Source organism: Lissotriton vulgaris, chromosome 10 (genome assembly GCF_964263255.1).
Source record: "Lissotriton vulgaris chromosome 10, aLisVul1.2, whole genome shotgun sequence".
In the NCBI taxonomy this organism is placed as follows: domain Eukaryota; kingdom Metazoa; phylum Chordata; class Amphibia; order Caudata; family Salamandridae; genus Lissotriton; species Lissotriton vulgaris.
Window position 1 is genome coordinate 74,214,422 of NC_141698.1, and position 19,264 is coordinate 74,233,685.

A 19,264-nucleotide genomic window follows, 5' to 3' on the forward strand; every position below is an offset into this window, starting at 1 on the left:
TTCGCAGAAAAAAAAGAACAGGATGATTAATGGATGCACTTCCCCCTTTATAGTCACGTGATGGTGACGTCATCCTAGGGGGAAGTGCAAACAGCTCAGCTAGGTAGGGGTTTCTGTGGAGCAGACTAGCTGCTCATGTATCAGGAATGGGACGGGGAGACCAGGACGAGGAGGTAATGCCTTTTACACCTGGTTTGCATCTGCCCAGTTGTGAACCATTCGAGAAGGCATTACCTACTTCATGCACTCCGCTCCTCCCAAGTTAGAGCTTGTCGATCGGCCTTAATGCTACTATTAAACAGCCTGTCATTGCAGATCTCATGCAGGGCAGCCAGATTTCTGCAGAAAGTCAACCAACTTTTATTAAAACCAAACTCATAGTGCTCACAGGTACACTGCAGTAGCATAACTACAAGTAACGACAAGTATACATGTCACTCGTATACGACTTTAACCACACCAGCTATTTGCACAAAACCTTCAAACCCTGTAACAGAAGACCAATAACAGGAGGTTGTAACATGCAGGCCACATTTGCCTTTTGAACATAATTTCAGTTGAATATTTGATGACTTCGGCACACTTAGCACCTCTGACAAATACATGATTCTAGCAACGCTATAGAGGAACCCCGCGCATTGGCACTTTTATCACACTGTCTCTACAAAGAAAGTGGATGACTGCCAAAACGAGCGACAGTATTGCATTGTGATGTCACAATACTGCCTATGATTTTAGCACACGATTTAAGACATACGTAAAAAGATGGACTAAACAGAGAACTCATTTATTCAAAGAGTATTGCTGAACAACGTTGAATCTTGTAAAACGGGCTTTCCCCAAATTTTATTTTTCTTTTCTCATGGTTTTTGACAAATCAATGCTTTTTTATCACAATTTGTAACAGTTTTAATTAACTATATGAAATAAAATGACTTACTTACCATCTGCATGAATTGACATACGCCGCCCTCCTCCCCAAATAATAATGAAACCAAACTCCTATTAATTTAAACAACCACAAAACTGGAGGTCAGGGCTTTAAGTGGTCCGGGTCTGAGCATCGGCAGTTACTTTTAGGGGGCCTCAACACGGGTCTCTATCAGGCTCTATTTTCAGGCCTCGCAAAGGTAGTCTGTTTTCTTTTTTTTATTTGACTGCAGTGAGAACATGCACATCGCTCACTACTGAAAAGTGGAGAAGTCATGCTAGGTGAACCGCGTTGTAGGGGAAGGGAAATCCTTTAAAGAGAGCCATTTTCTCTTAGGATTTCCCTTCTCTTTTTGCAGCGCAGGAGCAATATCATCGTGGGATGATTAGGAGAGAGACCCCCAGGCGCGCAACGCCCATTGCCCCGGGCTGAGACAGCTTCCCGGGAGCACACACACAGCCGCACCAGAGTACTTCACAGGTTTTTAAAAGACAATTTGCTTGTAAATGAGCCTCTGTGCTTTTGCACCCCTTTTTAGAGCCCCTGCATCCCCACTCTGCCTATTCCTGGAAGAATTAGCCTCCCCGAAATTTGGATCTAGTTGTGCCTCTGGAGACGACCACAGGCAGCCAACTCCAGCACGACCCTGATCTGACTTTTCACAGTGTTTTGTTTTAGTGCTACAAAAACACACGCTTAGCCTGGCTCACTTAGTTCTCACACCCACTATTTAATATGAAGATAGTAGCTTTGGAATTACCTTTCTATTCCTATACTGTGCTTCACATGGAAATATAGAAGGGCAGGTTCTCACCTCCCCAAATTAGCGCTTTTGTATACTCTCTCAAATGTAAGAACTACAGGCATTCAGTATCTATCAGTTACGGACAATTTAAAGCAATGTTCCTATATAGAAATGGACAAAAGGTTATGTTTCTGAATTAGGCTCTTGCACTGAAATGCTGGTTTACATTTTTTTCGCGAGATCAACCTTTGTTTAAATCACCATGGAGAAGGGTGGTGAACTATGGTCCACAAAAAACAACTTGAAAGCTTTCTTGTTCTTTATCAGAAACATCTGCCTGTCATGATTATCACCAGCCTTTTCGGCCCATTAAGAGGGTGGGTGGATGAGTATAATATGGGGTGTTTAGGATCGGGGCGGAGGGTGCACGGAAAGAAGGACGGATAGGTGAATAAAGGTCAAGTGGATGGATGGCCAGATGGATGAATGGATGGCTGGATGGAAGGAGGAATGGATGCATGGACCAGTACTTAGGATAGGCGGGTGGGCTGATAGACGCTTAGGATAGGTTCTGGGAAAATGGATGTATGGGCGTATGGATTGATGGATGGCACAGTGCTTAGGATAAGCATGTGGGCTGATAGATGCTTAGGATAGGTCCAGGGACACTTTTTTTTTTTTTTTTGGTGCAAAACATTTATTGAGCATTGTCAGGATCACACAGCGTCACGCCAACAACCCGGAGGCAGGCCGCTATCAATGCATATATACAGGACAAGCAGTGACAGAAGTATATCAGTGCGAACAGAATCGCGCAAACCAGTATCATCCAAGTGACAAGTGCAGCGTCAACATAGCTAAATCAATGTGTCTTGCATTTTTTGTTATTTTTGGTCAACATTAACATGTGCAGTATCTCGGTGAACCCAGGGGGGGGGGCGCGCAAGCCAGGCGCTGGAGAAGTCACAACAGTCCGTGTGAGGCATGCAGTCGGCACAGCCATGAGTCCACAAACGTAGTAATGGTGTGTCCCATCACCGAAGGTATTAGGCCGGGAGACGCCCGGGAAATATCGTGGGAGTACGAGCAATCCACAGACATTATAGAAATGGGGGGGGGGGGGGAGACAATAAATACATCATTCCAGACCGCATAAGGTCAGCCCGGGACCTTCAACTCAGGACCAAAAAACAATACTGTAACGTTTCATCATCTTAACCTCAAGCGCTGTCACCCTCCAGGGGGTCAGTTATCAAATAACATTGCAATGGGGCCCAAATGTCAGTAGGCCTAGAAGTAGGTGGCAGCAGTTCGGAATAAGTATGCAATTGTTCTTGACAGTACACCATATCACTCATCTAATCTTTAAACGTGGGTGCCCTTCCCCTCCCCCACCTACAGGCCATCCTGCGTTTAGCCAGAAGCATAGCCAGTGCCACATATTTGCGGTGAGCCGCCTGGAGAGGCTCAACATACCCCAGCAGAGCCACCAATGGGGACGGGTCCACCGTCATGTGTATCATTTTGGACAGTGCTTGAAATACCTGGATCCAGTAGTGGCTCACCTCGGCACACCCCCACGCAAGGTGAAGGAAGTCAGCCCCAGGAGCCCCACACTTGTCGCATGTGTCTGTTGGCCTCAGCTGGAATCTGTGTAGGCGCGCCGGTGTGTGGTATAGTCTGTGTAGGAATTTATAGTGAATTATCCTATAACGGCTGTTAGAGGAAATGCGCTCGGTCTGTTGTAAGCAGAATTCCCATTGTTTGTCCGTAAGGGTCATGGCCAGATCTTGTTCCCATTTGTCCCTAGCAGGTAGAGCAGCGTAAGTCATGTTGGCACGGACAGATTTATAGAGTGTGGACACCAGTTTATTGGGATTGTTGTGAAGTAGTAGGTTCTGTAGGGGAAAAAGCACTGGGGGCTCGTGTGGGAAGGCAGGTGTGATGGCCTGCAGCCCGTGCCTGAGCCTGATATAGTAAAACAGGTCTAGAGGTGTCGGTTGTATGCCCTCATATAGCTGGTCCTTGGTACGAAAGGTGCCATTACGATACAGGTCCCCCCATGTAGTGACATGGATTTTTTTCAGCAATTTTTGAAAGCCAGCCTCCTGTAGGAGTGGGAGCTGTGGGTGGTAGGTCAGTGGTAACAGTGGAGCATACAGGAAGTGTAGGTCGAGACGCAAAGTGATGGAGTTCCACGCCGTCACAGTACTAGACACCGTGTTAGGAGTCTTGTCTCTGCCTTCAATCCGGGAATAGAACGCGCCTTCAATGGGGGTCGGTGGGCCAACCAGTGTTCAGCCGCCAGTTGAGGCATATATCTCTGCTGACGCACCCAGAAGTATGCATAGTGGGCCTGAGCAGTCCGATAATAAAGTTCGAAATCCGGAACACCAAAGCCCCCTTGTGAGTATGGTCGAACCATGACCTCCCACTTGAGCCTGGGTGTCTTCCCACCCCACACCAGTCGGAGCAATTCCGAGCGTAGCAGCGGAAAGAAATAGGGTCCGGGATGAAACTGTATGTTCAGGAAGAGATACAAAAGCTGAGGGAGTATTACCATTTTAACTAATGAGGCCCTCCCGGCCATGGAAAGGGGGAGTGTGATCCACCTGGAGATATTGTCACTTATCTTATCCATCACTGTGCCATAATTGGCACGAATCAACGCCTCTCTATCTTTCTCCACATGTATACCCAAGTACTTAAAATCACCTTCACACCAAGCAAGCGGGAACTCAAGCGGAAACTGGTGTGTCGAGGCAGTAAGCAGGAAGATGCACGACTTATTCCAGTTAATTTGGACTCCCGAAAGGGCACCAAACCGTATAAATTCCCTGAGTATTGGATGCAGGTTGTCGCCTGGGTGGCGAACATAAAGAGTGATGTCATCAGCATACATAGAGATAAGTATCTGTCTCTGAAAACAGCGTAGTGCACTATCTCGATGATGCTGACGTAGTTTAGCAGCTAGGTGTTCAGTGGCTATAGCAAACAGGAGTGGGGAAAGGGGGCAGCCCTGCCTAGTCCCCCTGGAGATCGGGAATTCCGGAGACAGTTTTCCATTGATGAGGACCCTGGCCACTGGATGTGTGTATAATAATCGAATCCAGGAGATAAATATAAGCGGAAAGCCCATTCGCTCAAGAACTTTGAACACATAATCCCACTCGAGCGAGTCAAACGCCTTGGTGGCGTCTAAAAAAATGGCTCCCATTGGGAGGTCTTCGTGGACTGAGTCATAGACCGAGAAAAAGGTACGGAGATTGTGCGACGTCGCCCTTCCAGGGACAAATCCGGCCTGGTCTGGAAGTATCAGATCAGGAAGTAGGAGGCTGATGCGCGCTGCAATCAATTTGGCAAGAATTTTCACGTCGCAATTTAACAAGGATAAAGTTCTATAGGAGTCGCAGCTTGTAGCGGATTTACCTGGCTTGAGTAGGGACGTGATAAGTGCAATTCTCATGGAGGCAGGGAGGTGGCCCACCTCCAGCGCGTCTTCATAGACTTCCCGCAGCACTGGCGCCATGAAGTCAATATACGTTTTGTAAAATAAAATAGGGATGCCATCCAGCCCGGTGGCCTTACCCGACTTCATATGCATGATAGCCTCTCTGACCTCATCTAGTTCAAACGGGGCGCTCAAAAAGGCTTTCTGTGCGTCGCTCAGCCACCCCAAGGACACATCCGCCAGATAATCGTCCAGTGTAAGTTCACTAGTCCTGCTAGAGGAGTACAGCGCACCATAGTGTCGCACAAACTCATTCAGGATTTGCGTGGTGTCTCTGAGTACTAGCCCTTCAGCAATCTCCAGTTCCAGTATAACGGTTGGCGAGCGCATGAGCTTAACCGTTGCCGCCAGGGCCTTCCCAGGTCTCTCACCCTCCCCATATCGTCTGGCCACCCAGTACTTGTTCCTAAACTTCACCTCTCGAGCAGCCTCCTCTGAGTATTCCGACAGCTTTTCCCGTATGGCAGCGAGGGTTGAATTTTCAGGCTTTGCTCTGAGGCTTTCCTCTGCACTCTGCAGGTCAGACTCCAGAGTGCGTAATCTATTCAGTATGCTCTTGAGTACCCCGGAGCCTTTCGAAATACAGAGACCTTGGAGCGTGGCCTTAAAGGCGTCCCATATGGTCTCAACGTCCTGGACAGAGTCCTTATTATGTTTAAAGAAATCCCAACATTCCTCCCGGAGCCCCTCCTGGAATTCCGAGTCTAACAACATAGAGGGTTGCATACGCCACGCCGTCACTGGGGGCCCCAGTTCAGAGCCGGTCAATGTAATAAAGACGGGGGAGTGGTCGGAATATGTTCTGGGGAGGTGTGACACGTGAACCAGTGTCGTGTAAAGGTGTGAGGTCAGGAGGAAATAGTCGAGCCGTGCCCATGACTTAGCCTGCGCTGTGAAATGTGTACCCTAGTCCCGCAGTGTGAACGCCAGGCGTCTATAAGATTATTACTGGCAACAGTTGCTTTAAGGACCTCTCGCCCGTTAGTGTAATGGTGGGGGGCGGGGTGTGACCTATCCAGGGGGGGGTGCAAGGTTGTATTGAAATCTCCTCCCCATATGAGGTGTTGCGGTCCCGTCTCCACTATCGCAGCCCATAAAGCAGTAAAGTACTGTGGGTCATCTATGTTAGGCCCATAACAACATGCTAGCGTCACTGCCATACGCCCCAGCCTACCCCACAGTAAGCAATACCTCCCCTGAGGGTCAGCCCTGGAGGCAGCCAGCTGAAAAGGTGTAGTCTTCTTAATCAGAATGGCCGTACCCCGCGCATATGAGGAGTAATTAGCGAAGACCGTGTATGAAGCCAATCTACGTCCAAAGGCGTTCGATCTGTGGGGCGCAAAATGCGTTTCCTGTAGGAAAGCAATGTGAATTTTGTGGCGATCAAGGTAGCTCAATACTTGTCTCCTTTTCCTATGATCCCCCAACCCTCTCACATTCCAAGTAATCACATTTAAGCGTGTGTCACCCATGTATAGTCTTGAATAAATGTGTGCAGGATTAAAGTGTGTATAACGGCCCCGTCATCATCAGCGATAAACAGGCCATCGCCAAATCGCACCCGCCCGGTGACACCTAGAGGGAGCAGGAGTCTAAACACTGAGGGAGCACCCTCACTACATGTGTCACGTCCCAGCCACGGACACTGCACACCACACACATCCCGCCCCCTCATCTCCCGGCCATAACCAAGTTGCCCCCCACAAGGCGGAGCAGTGAGTTCAAGATACCTAATGCACATGTTATAAACTGAACCCCAACAGTACCCCCAACTCGACCCCTCACCCGCCTCCCCCCAGAGAGTCCCAACAAAAGGACAGGACCTGTAGAAAGAAAAACATTCCCCAGCAACCAACCATGTAGGACAAACCTTCCCGGCTCTGCTAAAGGGAGCCATATCCTGCCCATTGCATTCTCGTCTCGCCAGGCCACAAGTCCACCACCCCCACCCACTGAAGCTTCCCCATCTCGCCAGTACCCCAGGCCCACCCCCCACCCATATACCAAAACAAAGCAAAGAAACAACCAACAAAAGTAAACAAGAGTCAATGTTATTGGGGAACACCCAGTAGGGGCCATCCGAGGTGCACATTCTACCACCCCCAGTCCTCCCACTCCGTGCAAGTCCACCCTCAGTGTCTCCATCCCGAGTAGAGAGGGAGTAAGGGGGTGGGGGCCTGGCATACATTACCACCTGCAGTCCAGCACCCGTCCATGGCATCCCAGGGGCAGTCGTAGCCACTGCAGAGAAGGATGGGACCCCCTGTGCAGTGAGGGATTGAGGACGATCCAGTCGAGTGCGGGATCAAGAATAACACAAAGCCATCCGTCGATTATTCGGGACCAGATGCATGTAAGTCTTCAGCTTCCGCAGGTCGTCTATGTCGTTTAGGCAAAGTCTTAAGGTAGTCCTCAACCTGTTGGGGGTTGAGAAAGAAGTGTTGCGTGCCCTGGTGGGTGACTCGCAGTTTGGCCGGGTACAAAAGGGCATAATCAATGTTCAGGTCCCGAAGCTTCCTCTTGACCACAAGGAACTTACGCCGTTGTTCTTGAACCACCGGGGTAAAGTCAGGGTATATGGAGAAAGGTACTCCATCATACGTAAGGTTTTGGTTCGCCCGGGCTGCTCGCAGCGCCGCATCGCGGTCTTGATAGTTGAGTAGGCGCGCAATTATGGGTCGTGGCGGGGCTCCAGGTTTGGGCTGAGGTCCAACGGAGCGATGAGCGCGCTCCACAATAAATTGGTTCGAAAGAGCCTCTGCCCCCACTGCTGCAGTAAGTAGCTTCTCTATGTACAACTCCATCTTCCCCGTGTTGGTCGATTCTGGAATGCCCGTGACGCGAATGTTGTTCCGCCGACTCCTCGCTTCCAACTCCTCATTTTTGGCGGCAATCACCCTTAACACATTGTCCATTCTAGCAAGTCGGGAGTTATGCGCCGCCGTGGTGTCGTCGTTTTCTGATATCCGGCGCTCCACCTCAGTTATGCGCTCTTCGTGTATATCCATCTTCTGGACTATACCATCCATTCTAGAGGAAAGTCTATCCACTTTGTCAACCACCGTTGCAAAGCCCTGGCGCATCTCTTGCAGCATGGTGGCTATATCTGGGGCCGGAGGGGTTGACGTTGAGGCCTCCGTTACCGGGCTCCGGGGTTGTGTTGCGTCCCCCGTGTGTCGTGTCGCCTTTTTCTGCGACGTGGGTTCAAACTGTAGCCTGGGTTGGCGACTGTCCGGCTTCCCCATGTCGGCAATGGGAAGTACAGAGCTGCCGCGTCTCGGCGCTATCCCCACTTCAGCTGGAGAGGAGTGAGTTGAGGGATAACACCTCCCCTCGACTCAGCGTAGTGCAGTGGTGCCCCTGCCCCAAACGTGTCGCTAGGCAGAGGGGGAAGCGTGGCGGGTGTCTTCAGGGCGGCCCACTGTGAGGTGGAGCGCAGCTCGGGCGTGTGATGGTATCGCGGTCAAAGGCGCAAGAGCACCAGCCAAAATGTAGCGCCTCGAGATTACATCTAGGAGCACCAAGCTGTTGGAGCGTTCAGCCAATTTGGAGTTGCGGCAAAAATAGGTTATTCAGTCTGTGCGCAGCAAGGGTAGGATCGAGCCGTTGTAAGTCCCGGCCACACTGCAGGTACGCGCCGGCAGTCTAATATGGCGTTGGAAGAGCGCGCCTATTGCAACAGCAGAGGTGCGGTTAACAGGGCGAACCAGCGGGAGCACCGCACCACCTCTATCCCCGCGTCTTATGCAGCACTTGCCTTGCGGGTCTCCTCCGCGGATTCTCGGACGGTGTGCCAATGTCGCTCCCTCTACCAGTACTGGCTGCGCCGCCCGTCCAGCTCGGCCGGCCTGCTGGCCTCGTGGCGAGCCTCGGGCTCGCGTAGTCCCAGGAGCCGAGTGCAGGCTCCGACGCGTCAGGACACACGTCGGCCGGGGGGCTCCGCTGGCTGTAACTTCTGAGCCCAAGGGGGTAGAGCCCTCAAAGTCGCACCGAGTGTGCAGTGGCACTTGTTGCCCCTCCGTGGGGATTTTCGGGCGGGTGGGAGCAGGGGAAAGAGGATCAATGTCGGATTTTTATGCCAGGCTGCTGGAGCCTCACGAAGGTGCGGCCATTCAGCTTGTGCGCCCTCTAGCGCCCCTCTAGGTCCAGGGACACTTGTATGGATTTATGGATGGCTGAATGAATGGCTGAATGAATGAATGAATGAATGAATTGCTGGCTGGATGGATGGATGGATGGATGGATGGATGGATCATTACTTAGGATAGGCGGTGGGCTGATAGATGCTTAGGATAGGTGCTGGGACAGATGTATGTATGTAGGTAGGAATGTATGGATGGATTGAAAGATGGTTGGATGGCGCAGTGCTTAGGATGGATGGATGGATGCAGGGCTTTAAGTGGGTCGGTCTGAGCACCAGCAGTTATTTTCAGGGGTCTCTATCGGGCTCTGTTTTCGGGCCTCGCAAAGGTAGCCCGTTTTCAGTTTTTTTTTTTAACTGCAGTGATAGCATGCACATCGATGTGCGCATGCTCATTTTGCTCACTACTGAGAAGTGGAGACTTCATGCAAGGTGAGCCGTGTTGTAGGAGGAAGAAAAATCCTTTAAAGAGAGTGTTTTCCGAAGGTAGGATAATTGGAGGGGATTTTCTTAAGCACACAATGCTAATTATCTTGAGTTAGACCATCAGCCAGATTCATGAAGCTACCATTTTGCGATTAGCAAATAGCGAAAAATAGTGATTTGCTTTTTGAGAGTCGCAGAATGACATTCATGATAAAATGCGAGGAAAAATAGCGATTCGCAAATCGATCGCAATTGGCGATTGCGATCTAGCCGCAATTGCTAAATAATCGCATTTTCGGCATTTTCCCATGCCGAAATTGCGATATCGCAAATTGCGATATCGCAAATTGCGATCTCGCTAACTGCGAGATCGCAAAAACGGGAAGTCGCATATCGAGCCCACTGACGACATCACAATCAGGAAGTAGGCTCACCACACCCACAAACGGAACACAGAGCCAGGGAGTGGCAGCAGGAAAGTGAGGAGTTCCAAAAGCAAGACCCTGCAGCACCCCAGCCTGAAGGAAAGTTTACAAACATGTCCCAGGATGCAGCAGGGAGCAGTGGGCAGGAGAGGAAGAGGAAAATGAAATTTTCTGAAGCTGAATTGGAGCACGTAATTGAGGGGGTGTGCAAGGACTATGGCAAGCTGTTTGGGAAAGACTCTCGGAGGGTGCCAGAGCCCGAGAAGCGCAGGATCTGCTAGCGCATCCGCGCCAAGGTCAATTCTGTCGGTGTCACCCAGCGCTCCATTGACGACATCAAAAAGCGCTGGTACGACCTGAGAGGACGTTCCAAGGAGCGGATTGCTGTGAGGCTTGGGGACCAATTGGGCACCGGTGGAGGGGAAGCTTTAGCCACACCTAACACCCCATTGGAGAACCTGATCGAGGACACCATAGCGCCAGCAGCCTGCGTGGGGGTCGTTCAGCTGGACTCCTCTCGACCCAGCCAACAACGAAGTGAAGGTAAGTGCCATGCGACTGCGACCCAGTCCCCTAACAATGCCCTTAAGTCCTGAACTAGCAACATGACATCCCCAAAAATGCAGACGAAGCTCACCAAAAAAGCCCAATTGCATTGTGGTACTTGTAGTGTAATCATGAGCCCGCAGTCAGCCCAACAGTGCCAGAGCACTCATTGCTAAGTCTAACCAAAACCCAGTCAGGGAAAGCAAGGCTGCGTGCATGTGTCAACATTGCCTGCGCTAGACACATCACATTAATCATTTACCCTTTCACATTACAGGTGCAGGTGATCAAGCCAGCACGGACAGCGATGCGCTACACATCGCTGAGAGCCAGGAGGACACTGAGGGTGAGGGACAGTCCTCCCAACAACCTGGCACATCACAGCAACCAGCAGTGCAGCCAGCACCACCTACAGCACCACCACCCCGTGCCGACAGGGCCACCCCTGCAGCCACTGCAGTACCGCCACCACCACCAACACAACCACCACCCCGTGCCGACAGGGCCACCCCTGCAGCCACTGCAGTGCAGCCACCACCACCAACACAACCACCACCCCGTGCCGCCACAGCAGTGGTACAGGCTCCACCACCAGCGCCTCGGAGGCAGACGAGGCACACACCTGGTGCCAGGTCACAGACCAGCGCACTGAGGCGCCAGCAGCGCCAGGGCCCAGCAGGCACCGGCAGGGCACTAGAAACACCAGACCCAGGCCTGGTCATTGAACGCCGCATGCTGGCGGTGCATCGCACGCAGGCACGCCACATGGCAGCAATGCTTGCACAGATGCAGGCAAACGGACAACATATTGCCCAGATGACAGCAGCTGTGAGACAAAACAACCAGCTGCTTGTAACCCAGCAGGACATGACCCGTCGACGCCACCGCCAACTACTGGCCCGCCTATTGGCCTACACTAGATCAAATCATGTTGTTGGCCACGCCACATCTCAGCTGGCACGACGGTCACTTGCCATGCAGGGCCAAATGGTGCAGTGTTGCCAGGATGTGGCCAGGCCACTCGACCTACTCACTGCAGCTGTGCTTGGCAGACAGGCCACTGGCCAGGAAGAAGCAGAGGGGGGTGACGACGCAAGTGAGGCTGCGTCGACCAACAGCAGTGCCTCCTTACCACCGTTGCCTGCACCTCGCCGCAGCAGCAGGCCAACTTCAGGAAGTAGGGCCAACACCGTCCCTCAGGATGCGGAGAGACGACTTGGGGCGTCTCGTCGTCAACATCGCTGAGGACTGTAAAACTATGAGGGAGGCCATGCAGTCGACCCCTACAAACCCCCTACCCCAGCATGGGGAGGTATGGAGCAATACACTCCCCATCAGACAATTTGATACTTGAAGGCCAATTTATTGTGATGTAACATTAAAGAAGAAAGGTCAAACTTCATACACACTCATGTCATTATTTCATTCGTCATGCATGGGTGCAGTGTTGTGATAGTTGTATGTGTGCACTAGAAACAGTTTGTAGCAATGTTGTTGCGGCGCCTGTGTCCTTCCGCAGGATCTTGTCCGCGGGCATGACGTACATGTGGAGGTGGCCGGTCGTCCCCTTCAGATTCACTGCCAGAGATGTCGACAGGTATCCGGCGCTTGGTTGCCATGTTATGTAGTATTGCGCAGACAGCCACAATGCGGCAGCACACTGCTGGACTGTAATACATGGACCCACCTGTCTTGTGCAGTATGCGGAACCTGCTCTTGAGCAGGCCAAATGTCCTTTCTATGCAATTCCTTGTCCGTATGTGTGCAACATTGTAGCGCCGTTGCTGGGGTGTGGCAGGGTTGAGGTAAGGGGTCAGGAGGTATTCATGGAGGGTGTAGCCACTGTCACCTGAATGAGAGGAGCAGATGGTGATTGGCTGTGCTGCGCAGTTACTTAATAGCAATGTGACATTGTCGACAAAGTGTACTTACCAAGTAGGTGTCCTTCCCCAAACTCTCCCCTGACCAGTCGTGAGTGGAGGCCGCTGTGCCGGAATATGAAGGAGTCATGGGTACTCCCTGGGTACTGGGCAACAATGTCAGTGATGTATGACTTAGCATTGCAGACCATCTGTATGTTCAGGGAGTGGTAAGACTTTCTATTGCGGAACATATACTCTGTGGCAGCTGGTGGGCAGATGGCGACGTGGGTACAGTCTATGCATCCGAGTACATGGGGAAAATGGGCTACATTGTAGAATTGTAGCTTGGTCAAGTCCAATTCCTGTTGGCTCGTGGGAAATGTGATGTGACGGTGTAGCTGGGTGAGCATGGCGTCAACGAAAGTGTGGAGGCAGCGTGACATGGTGGGCTGGGATATCCCCCCAGCAGCCGCTACTATCCCCTGGAAACTCCCGGAGGCCAGGAGGTGCAGGCTACACAATACCTGCACATGTGTAGGCACCGCATTGGTACGGCTTGTTGGGTGCTGCATCAGGGGGTCAAGGTCCTGTATTAGCTGCATTATCATTTCCCCATTCAGCCTGTATTTTGCATATATCTGCTCTCTGGTTTGGCCCAGCAAGGTGACCCGCTGGCGGAAAATCCTGTCCTGGATCCTGCGTCTCCTCCGTGCTGCTCGCTGTAGCCTTCGATGCCTCACCACCATGTACATTCCTGGCATTGTGGCACTCCAAATGCTGCTGCTGATAGTCCTTATGTGTGATTGGTCAGGCCTGAACCTGTTGGTGATTGGCCAACGGTTTTTCAAATGTAATTTTTTCATGGCTTTTATGGTTACCACCTGCTTTGAGTTGTCCTTAATTTGCGCGGCGCAAACAGCGATTCTTGGGTTTTTCGCTATTAGCGATTTTTTATGAATGCCGATTGCGATTATATAGCGATTTCGCTATTTATTTCGCAGAATCCGTGGTTTGTCGCATTTTCCGATTCGCTAATGCTCGCCTACCGGGATTCTGCGATTTTTATTGCGAATTCTCTATTATTTGTTAGCGAATTCGCTATTTTGATGTTGAATGCCGATTACGTAAATTGCGCCCGCAATAGCATTTTCGCAGCGATTGCGGGCGCAATTTTACTTCATGAATCAGGCTGCATGTCCTTACTTGGACAGGCCACACCCCTTTAAGAGGTTTGCCCTGCCCCTTTTAAAGCACCCTCCCAGTTTTTTGCCCCCACTTAAAGCCTTGCTGGAGGTAATGTATGGAAGAGCTTGCTTGGGCGCATAACAATAATGCCTATAATCAACAACAGCCAAAGACCCTATATTAAACAGTAACTTTGGGTTCTGAATTAGCGTGCTACCGGCGTAATGCACGTCCTCGACGTCTCGTCCGAAGTAGTAAGAGCTAATAAATGCAATTTTAATTCAATGTAAATCTACTGTCAGCAGTGATAATGTATCAATATGGATAAAAGTCATAGCAGTACCTGTGTAATGCTAAAACGTCATTCATTTACTAACCAATTCTAGCTGGTCTGCGACCGCTACTGATCTTTAATTTTCACTAAAAGCTAGGGCGATCTCAGTAGCATCCCCGTTGACAGCTACTGGCCTCGAGAGTCAAATGGACTGCACCGAGGCCGACATGTTAGGGTCAGGCAAAGATTACCCAACATGAGATACCGTCTAAATGAGAAACCAAGCACTTCTACAAGACTCTCAACACAGCAATAACAAGCTCGTACTCACAGAAAAACCTCTGATACACGCTGTCAATGAGAAGGAACATGTCTTTAAAACTGTCCGAGCCAGGAAAAGACCAACGAGCCACGGGACGGATATGACTTAACCGATCGAGGGCAATAACAAACGAAAAAATCTTTTCAACGACATCAAAAAAGGACGAGAATAAAATAGCCACTTTCCGCTCTGAAATGTTTGTTTTGCAAGAGCAAAAGTTACAGCAAAATCTTAATAATATTGAATTCATTCATTTCTTTTTTGGATTGTTCTAATATGAAAAGTGTATATTAATATAGAGCGCTAACAAGTTTGCTTCGCTTCTACATAGACTTTTATTTAGAATAATAATTAACTAATGCCCTTTTTTGTTGCATTTGAACAATGACTCAGCGTTTCTAGGATTCCGGTGGACGGTACATCGAAACTTCCCAGTTTGATATGGCCGCATTAGCACGCAACACTCACGTTAGCTTCTAGTACATCCATGGCCTAGCCCTCTTTCCATGTTCATTGCTTGAGTTTTGGCGGGTGCTTTGGTTGTGTGCACTCGCGCAGGCATGAGCTGTGCGCGTGCGCAGTAAGCGCCGTGACAGCGGCTCTCACCCAGCCATGGATGATTATGATCTGTACGGAGTGGAGGACGATGACTTCGAGAGCCAGTTCGCTTCGGAGCTGGAGGCTCTGGCAGAGTTGGAGGGTGAGCAGAGGAGGGTCTCGTGCTGGAAGCATGGTGACTTCGCAATGTCGTCATCAAAGTGGCATACAGTGACATAAGCAGCCCCGATGCATCAGAGTAGGCAGAATGACAACACATCATTAATCTATTGCCCTCACTGCTGCAAATTGGGCAAATGTCATTATGCCACCTTCTACTACGATTACCATAGCATAATGCTGAATGACATCGCCATAGGACATGCTGTCTTTTGCATGGCACACATTTGATACCATTCCAAACAACATGAGCATGTCTAAGATGCCTGGTTCTGACACTGCTAGCGCACTAAAAAGAACATAAATACAAATGTATAATCTTATAGTAGGTGGACATTAACGCAGGCCATGTTGACATTCTTATCCTGACTTTGTTTCCTAGCTACCTTAAAAAGGAAGCATATCCATATATTTTTTTGGGGCAGGGGGGCGGGCAAAAGTCATCACCTACTATAACACTCAATAGGTTATACGTGCTGCATTCGTAATTTACATGCTTTACAAAAAATTAGTAATCGAATCTTGCATCCATAATTTAGATGTTATTCTACTATGTTGATTTCAATGTTGTGGTCACTGCACCATCTGGGATGTCGTCATGCCCTTTCTAATGCATGACTACATCATTGTTTCGTATGAAGTGAATTCAATGTCCTTAACTCTGTGCTGATGTCATCATGTATTAAGGTAATGCTAGCCCGAAGCTGCTGTACTTGGAAAGACTATGCAAATAGAGTAAGGCCTTGTGCTGACAAGATTTTGTGAGCCAAGTTTTGCAGATGTAGTTCCATATTAAGAACTGCTTCCAGCAAGGATTTGCAGTATTTTTCATTTGGTAGATGTCTGCTATGTTAAAGCACTTGTTTGACTTAGACTCTCCCTCAGACAAAACACTTGATTTCTATGTTGTTGCCTGGATGCCTATGCTTACCATCTCAATATATACAAACGCCACCATGTCTCCTCCAAGTCGTCGGTGCACCAACATTCTGTTGGGCCTGTAACAAGGCATCCGTTGTTGGTAATGGGATCACTGGCGTCCAGGTTTTCCTTGTGAGCCAGTTCCTTGATGAATTGGCAAATTTTGATGAAAGTGTTATCTTTTCTAGGTATCGCTTGACTGCGTAGCTATCGTGTGACCTTATGTGATAACAGAACATGAACTTTCAGAAGTTCTACTGAGAGGCACTTAGGCTCCACCCACATGTTGAGTACCTTGGTATCATTAGATTGAGAAGAAGTTGTATGCTTCCAGTGAAAAAGAGTGCTTGTATTGCACTTTTTGCCTTGTGGTTAAGTTTATGCTCAGGACAGCAGTACGAAGGTCATTATGGTTGCAAGCAAATGATGAAACTCTAGGCTTGACATGTTTCTTATGAAAAGTTTGGACAAAGGTAATAGGCATTATTTATTATACAACACCTATGATAAAGACAGTAGGCCGTTAATGGTGGATTGTCATGCACCATGTTTAAGCCTGCAGACATGTATTTTGCTACAATGAAATCTCATAGATTTTTTTCTGTAGGCAAGGATTTTGGTGTTGATTATCCCTTTGCCAATCTCTAGCGGTTGATGATTTGCACTGTAATAATTCTTGGTGGAATCTATTTGGAAGGCCTGACCAGTTTAGCTGTCTCACATGATCTAATAATAAAAAAAACACATATACACTAGGTTGCAGACAGTGGGGTCATTTATTGACAATTCATGGTGACGGCAACATAGCGTGTAACCCGAAGTGCTTCAGCCAAAAGCCTTGTTCACGGGTACCAATCAACATACCAGCTGTGTACAAAGAATACACAATGACAAACATTAACATAGTACAAGCATGGTGTCTGCTTGCTATACAGAAGCTTACTGTTATTTCGTTGCCATGTTGATTGCGTAATGGCAGTCACTTCAATAATGCTGGTCTGTAAGAATGGTGTGTTTGTAACAATTAATACAAAACAGATGTGTCTGTTGACATGTAAATTGAAAATGTATACATAAGTGTATGTTGAGAAAGAAAAAAGAAAAACCATGTCAGCAAGCATAGGTTGAATAGCATGAAAGTCTTGGCAAAAGTGGGCACCATCTTGAAAAGGCAAAATCCTTGTATTATACTATCCAAGTAGCACATCATGGACAAACTATCTCTTCCATATTATCTGGTTACAACAATTAGATGTGATAATTATTATACAAGGGTCCAATTGGCTTAGTCGTTACAACCCCTCTCAGAGGCAAACAGATTTATGAATTTCAATTGTGGATATAAAATTAGTATCTCTGTAAGTAAAGTAGTGAATGCCATCTTGAAAAGGAGAGAGCCCATATTACACAGGACAAGTACCACATGCTTGTTATTAACATGTTATCAGCCCCATAATGTTCAGATAACAATGACAACAAATGGACATGTGGCGATCACTGTCATACAATAGTCCATTTGGCTTCCTAATTATAACCCCCTAGAGGGTAGCAAAATGATGATGTTTCAATCATAGCCATACAATTACCCTATTGGGTAGAAGATTGAGTACAAAGATTTGTCCAATTAATTAGACATTTTGAATCCCGGGAAGTGTAGAAATTGCACAGTACATATAATATTGTTGTCATTTGAGTGGTATGAGACAGAGGGCATGTCAATCACATTCAAGTACTACTAGGCTTGAAGTAGTAACTGCAGGGACTTCCCCATTCCAAGATGGTTCCCAGTATTTGCAGAGAGTTTTACTTTTTCCAGCCTATGTTCTCTGACTTGGCTTGTTTCTTTTTTCTTTCTCAGCATACATTATGTATACATTTTCAATTTGCACATGATATTAAATATATCTGTTTTTTATTGCTTGATACAAATACACAATTATTACAGACCAGTATTATTCAGGCGATTACAGTTATGCAATCAACATGGTGATCAAATAACACCAACCTTCTGTATATTGAGCTGACACTCTGCTTGTAGTTTGGATATAACTATCAGTGAGCACTATTTTTACGCTGTTGGTATGTTGATTGGTAACTGTGAGCAAGGCTTTCTGCCGAAATGCGTTGTTATATACTACATTGTCTCCACAATCAGTTGTCAACAAATGACACCACTGTCTGCAACTTCTGAGAGCACATGGCATCCTCTTTGTCTGTAAGGATTTATTGGAAGGCTGTTGTTTGGAGAGAGATGCACACGTACACACTCACTCGGCGTCTCTTTTGTACACTTTGAGTCGGCCCTCTTCTGCCACTTGTCTGTATAAGTGTAATGTACATTCTGCTTTCATCACTGACAGCATACGGCACTGGGTTAGCCCACCTCATCAATTGGCTCTCTTGACTAAGTAACCTAATTCGTCCGATCATAAGTGGACATTCATAATAAAATGAGGGTGCTTCAGTTCCAAGGCTGTGGGCAAGTTCACTAGTTTTCAATGTTCTCCCTTAATATGCCTCCTTTCATTTCTTTGTTTCCTCTTTTATTCTAATCTTAAGAGCATACTGTTACTCCTCAGACAGTGCTAACAGTTTGCTTGTTTGCAATTCATTTAATTTACAATGCACCACATCCTGCATTGCCACTGCATCTAAACTAAGTGACCATGATGGAATGGTATTGTTCATAGTGTATCATTGTTTCACCTTTCCAAGAATGCAAATGCTTTGGTTTTAAACATGGTGGCTACGCTGGAACTTTAAAACAAATAAATGATATGTAAAATGCCATTGCAAGAAGGCCTCCAGCTGCTTAGTTTTATTTCGTTACTGCAAGTATATTCCCGCAATGGTTTGGTGGCAGCATGTTTCATTTTCTAATTTTATTCTTTTATTTTTGCATTCAACAGTTGTTGAGTTTGTTTGTGTGTGTTTTATTGTGGTTGTGTAAGTGGGTGGATGCAAGAATGAAGCAGTGGCTGGAAAAGTGGATGCATAAGTGCAGGGATGAGTGACAGATACTGATTTGAATGCCTCAACCCATCAATGACTTAAGAGCCACTTCCATTTATAAGCCAGGCTAATTGCTTTGCAAGTGCTTGTTTATGGTGCATATGTTTTTTGCTGCTTAATAGCCTCGCTTTAGTGCTGAAAGTTTCTGTGTCTTAGTGATAAAAGTAATTTGATGTAAAGGTATGTTATTATTTGTGTTGTGCTGCCCTCTGTTTTATTCCCATTTTTATGATCTGGCATGACACC

The 19,264-nt window shown here is 48.0% G+C and overlaps 2 protein-coding genes across 3 annotated transcripts in view; one reads left to right on the forward strand and one right to left on the reverse strand.

The window, feature by feature from the left end:
- The window catches only part of RPUSD1 (RNA pseudouridine synthase domain containing 1), a 59,849-nt gene extending 45,360 nt beyond the window's left edge, over positions 1-14,489 (reverse strand). The window contains exon 1 of one of the 2 annotated variants that reach the window (XM_086940531.1): positions 14,378-14,489. The gene's annotated coding sequence lies outside the window, so the exon portion shown is untranslated. Of the gene's footprint in view, positions 1-14,149; positions 14,247-14,377 lie in introns of those variants that run through there. The other variant, XM_086940532.1, reaches the window with a different exon arrangement.
- A 408-nt stretch (positions 14,490-14,897) lies between these two features.
- The window catches only part of CHTF18 (chromosome transmission fidelity factor 18), a 314,022-nt gene continuing 309,655 nt past the window's right edge, over positions 14,898-19,264 (forward strand). The window contains exon 1 of the mRNA XM_086940533.1: positions 14,898-15,068. Coding sequence (XP_086796659.1) covers positions 14,981-15,068 — 88 coding nt within the window. The 5' untranslated portion in view covers positions 14,898-14,980. The remainder of the gene's footprint in view (positions 15,069-19,264) is intronic.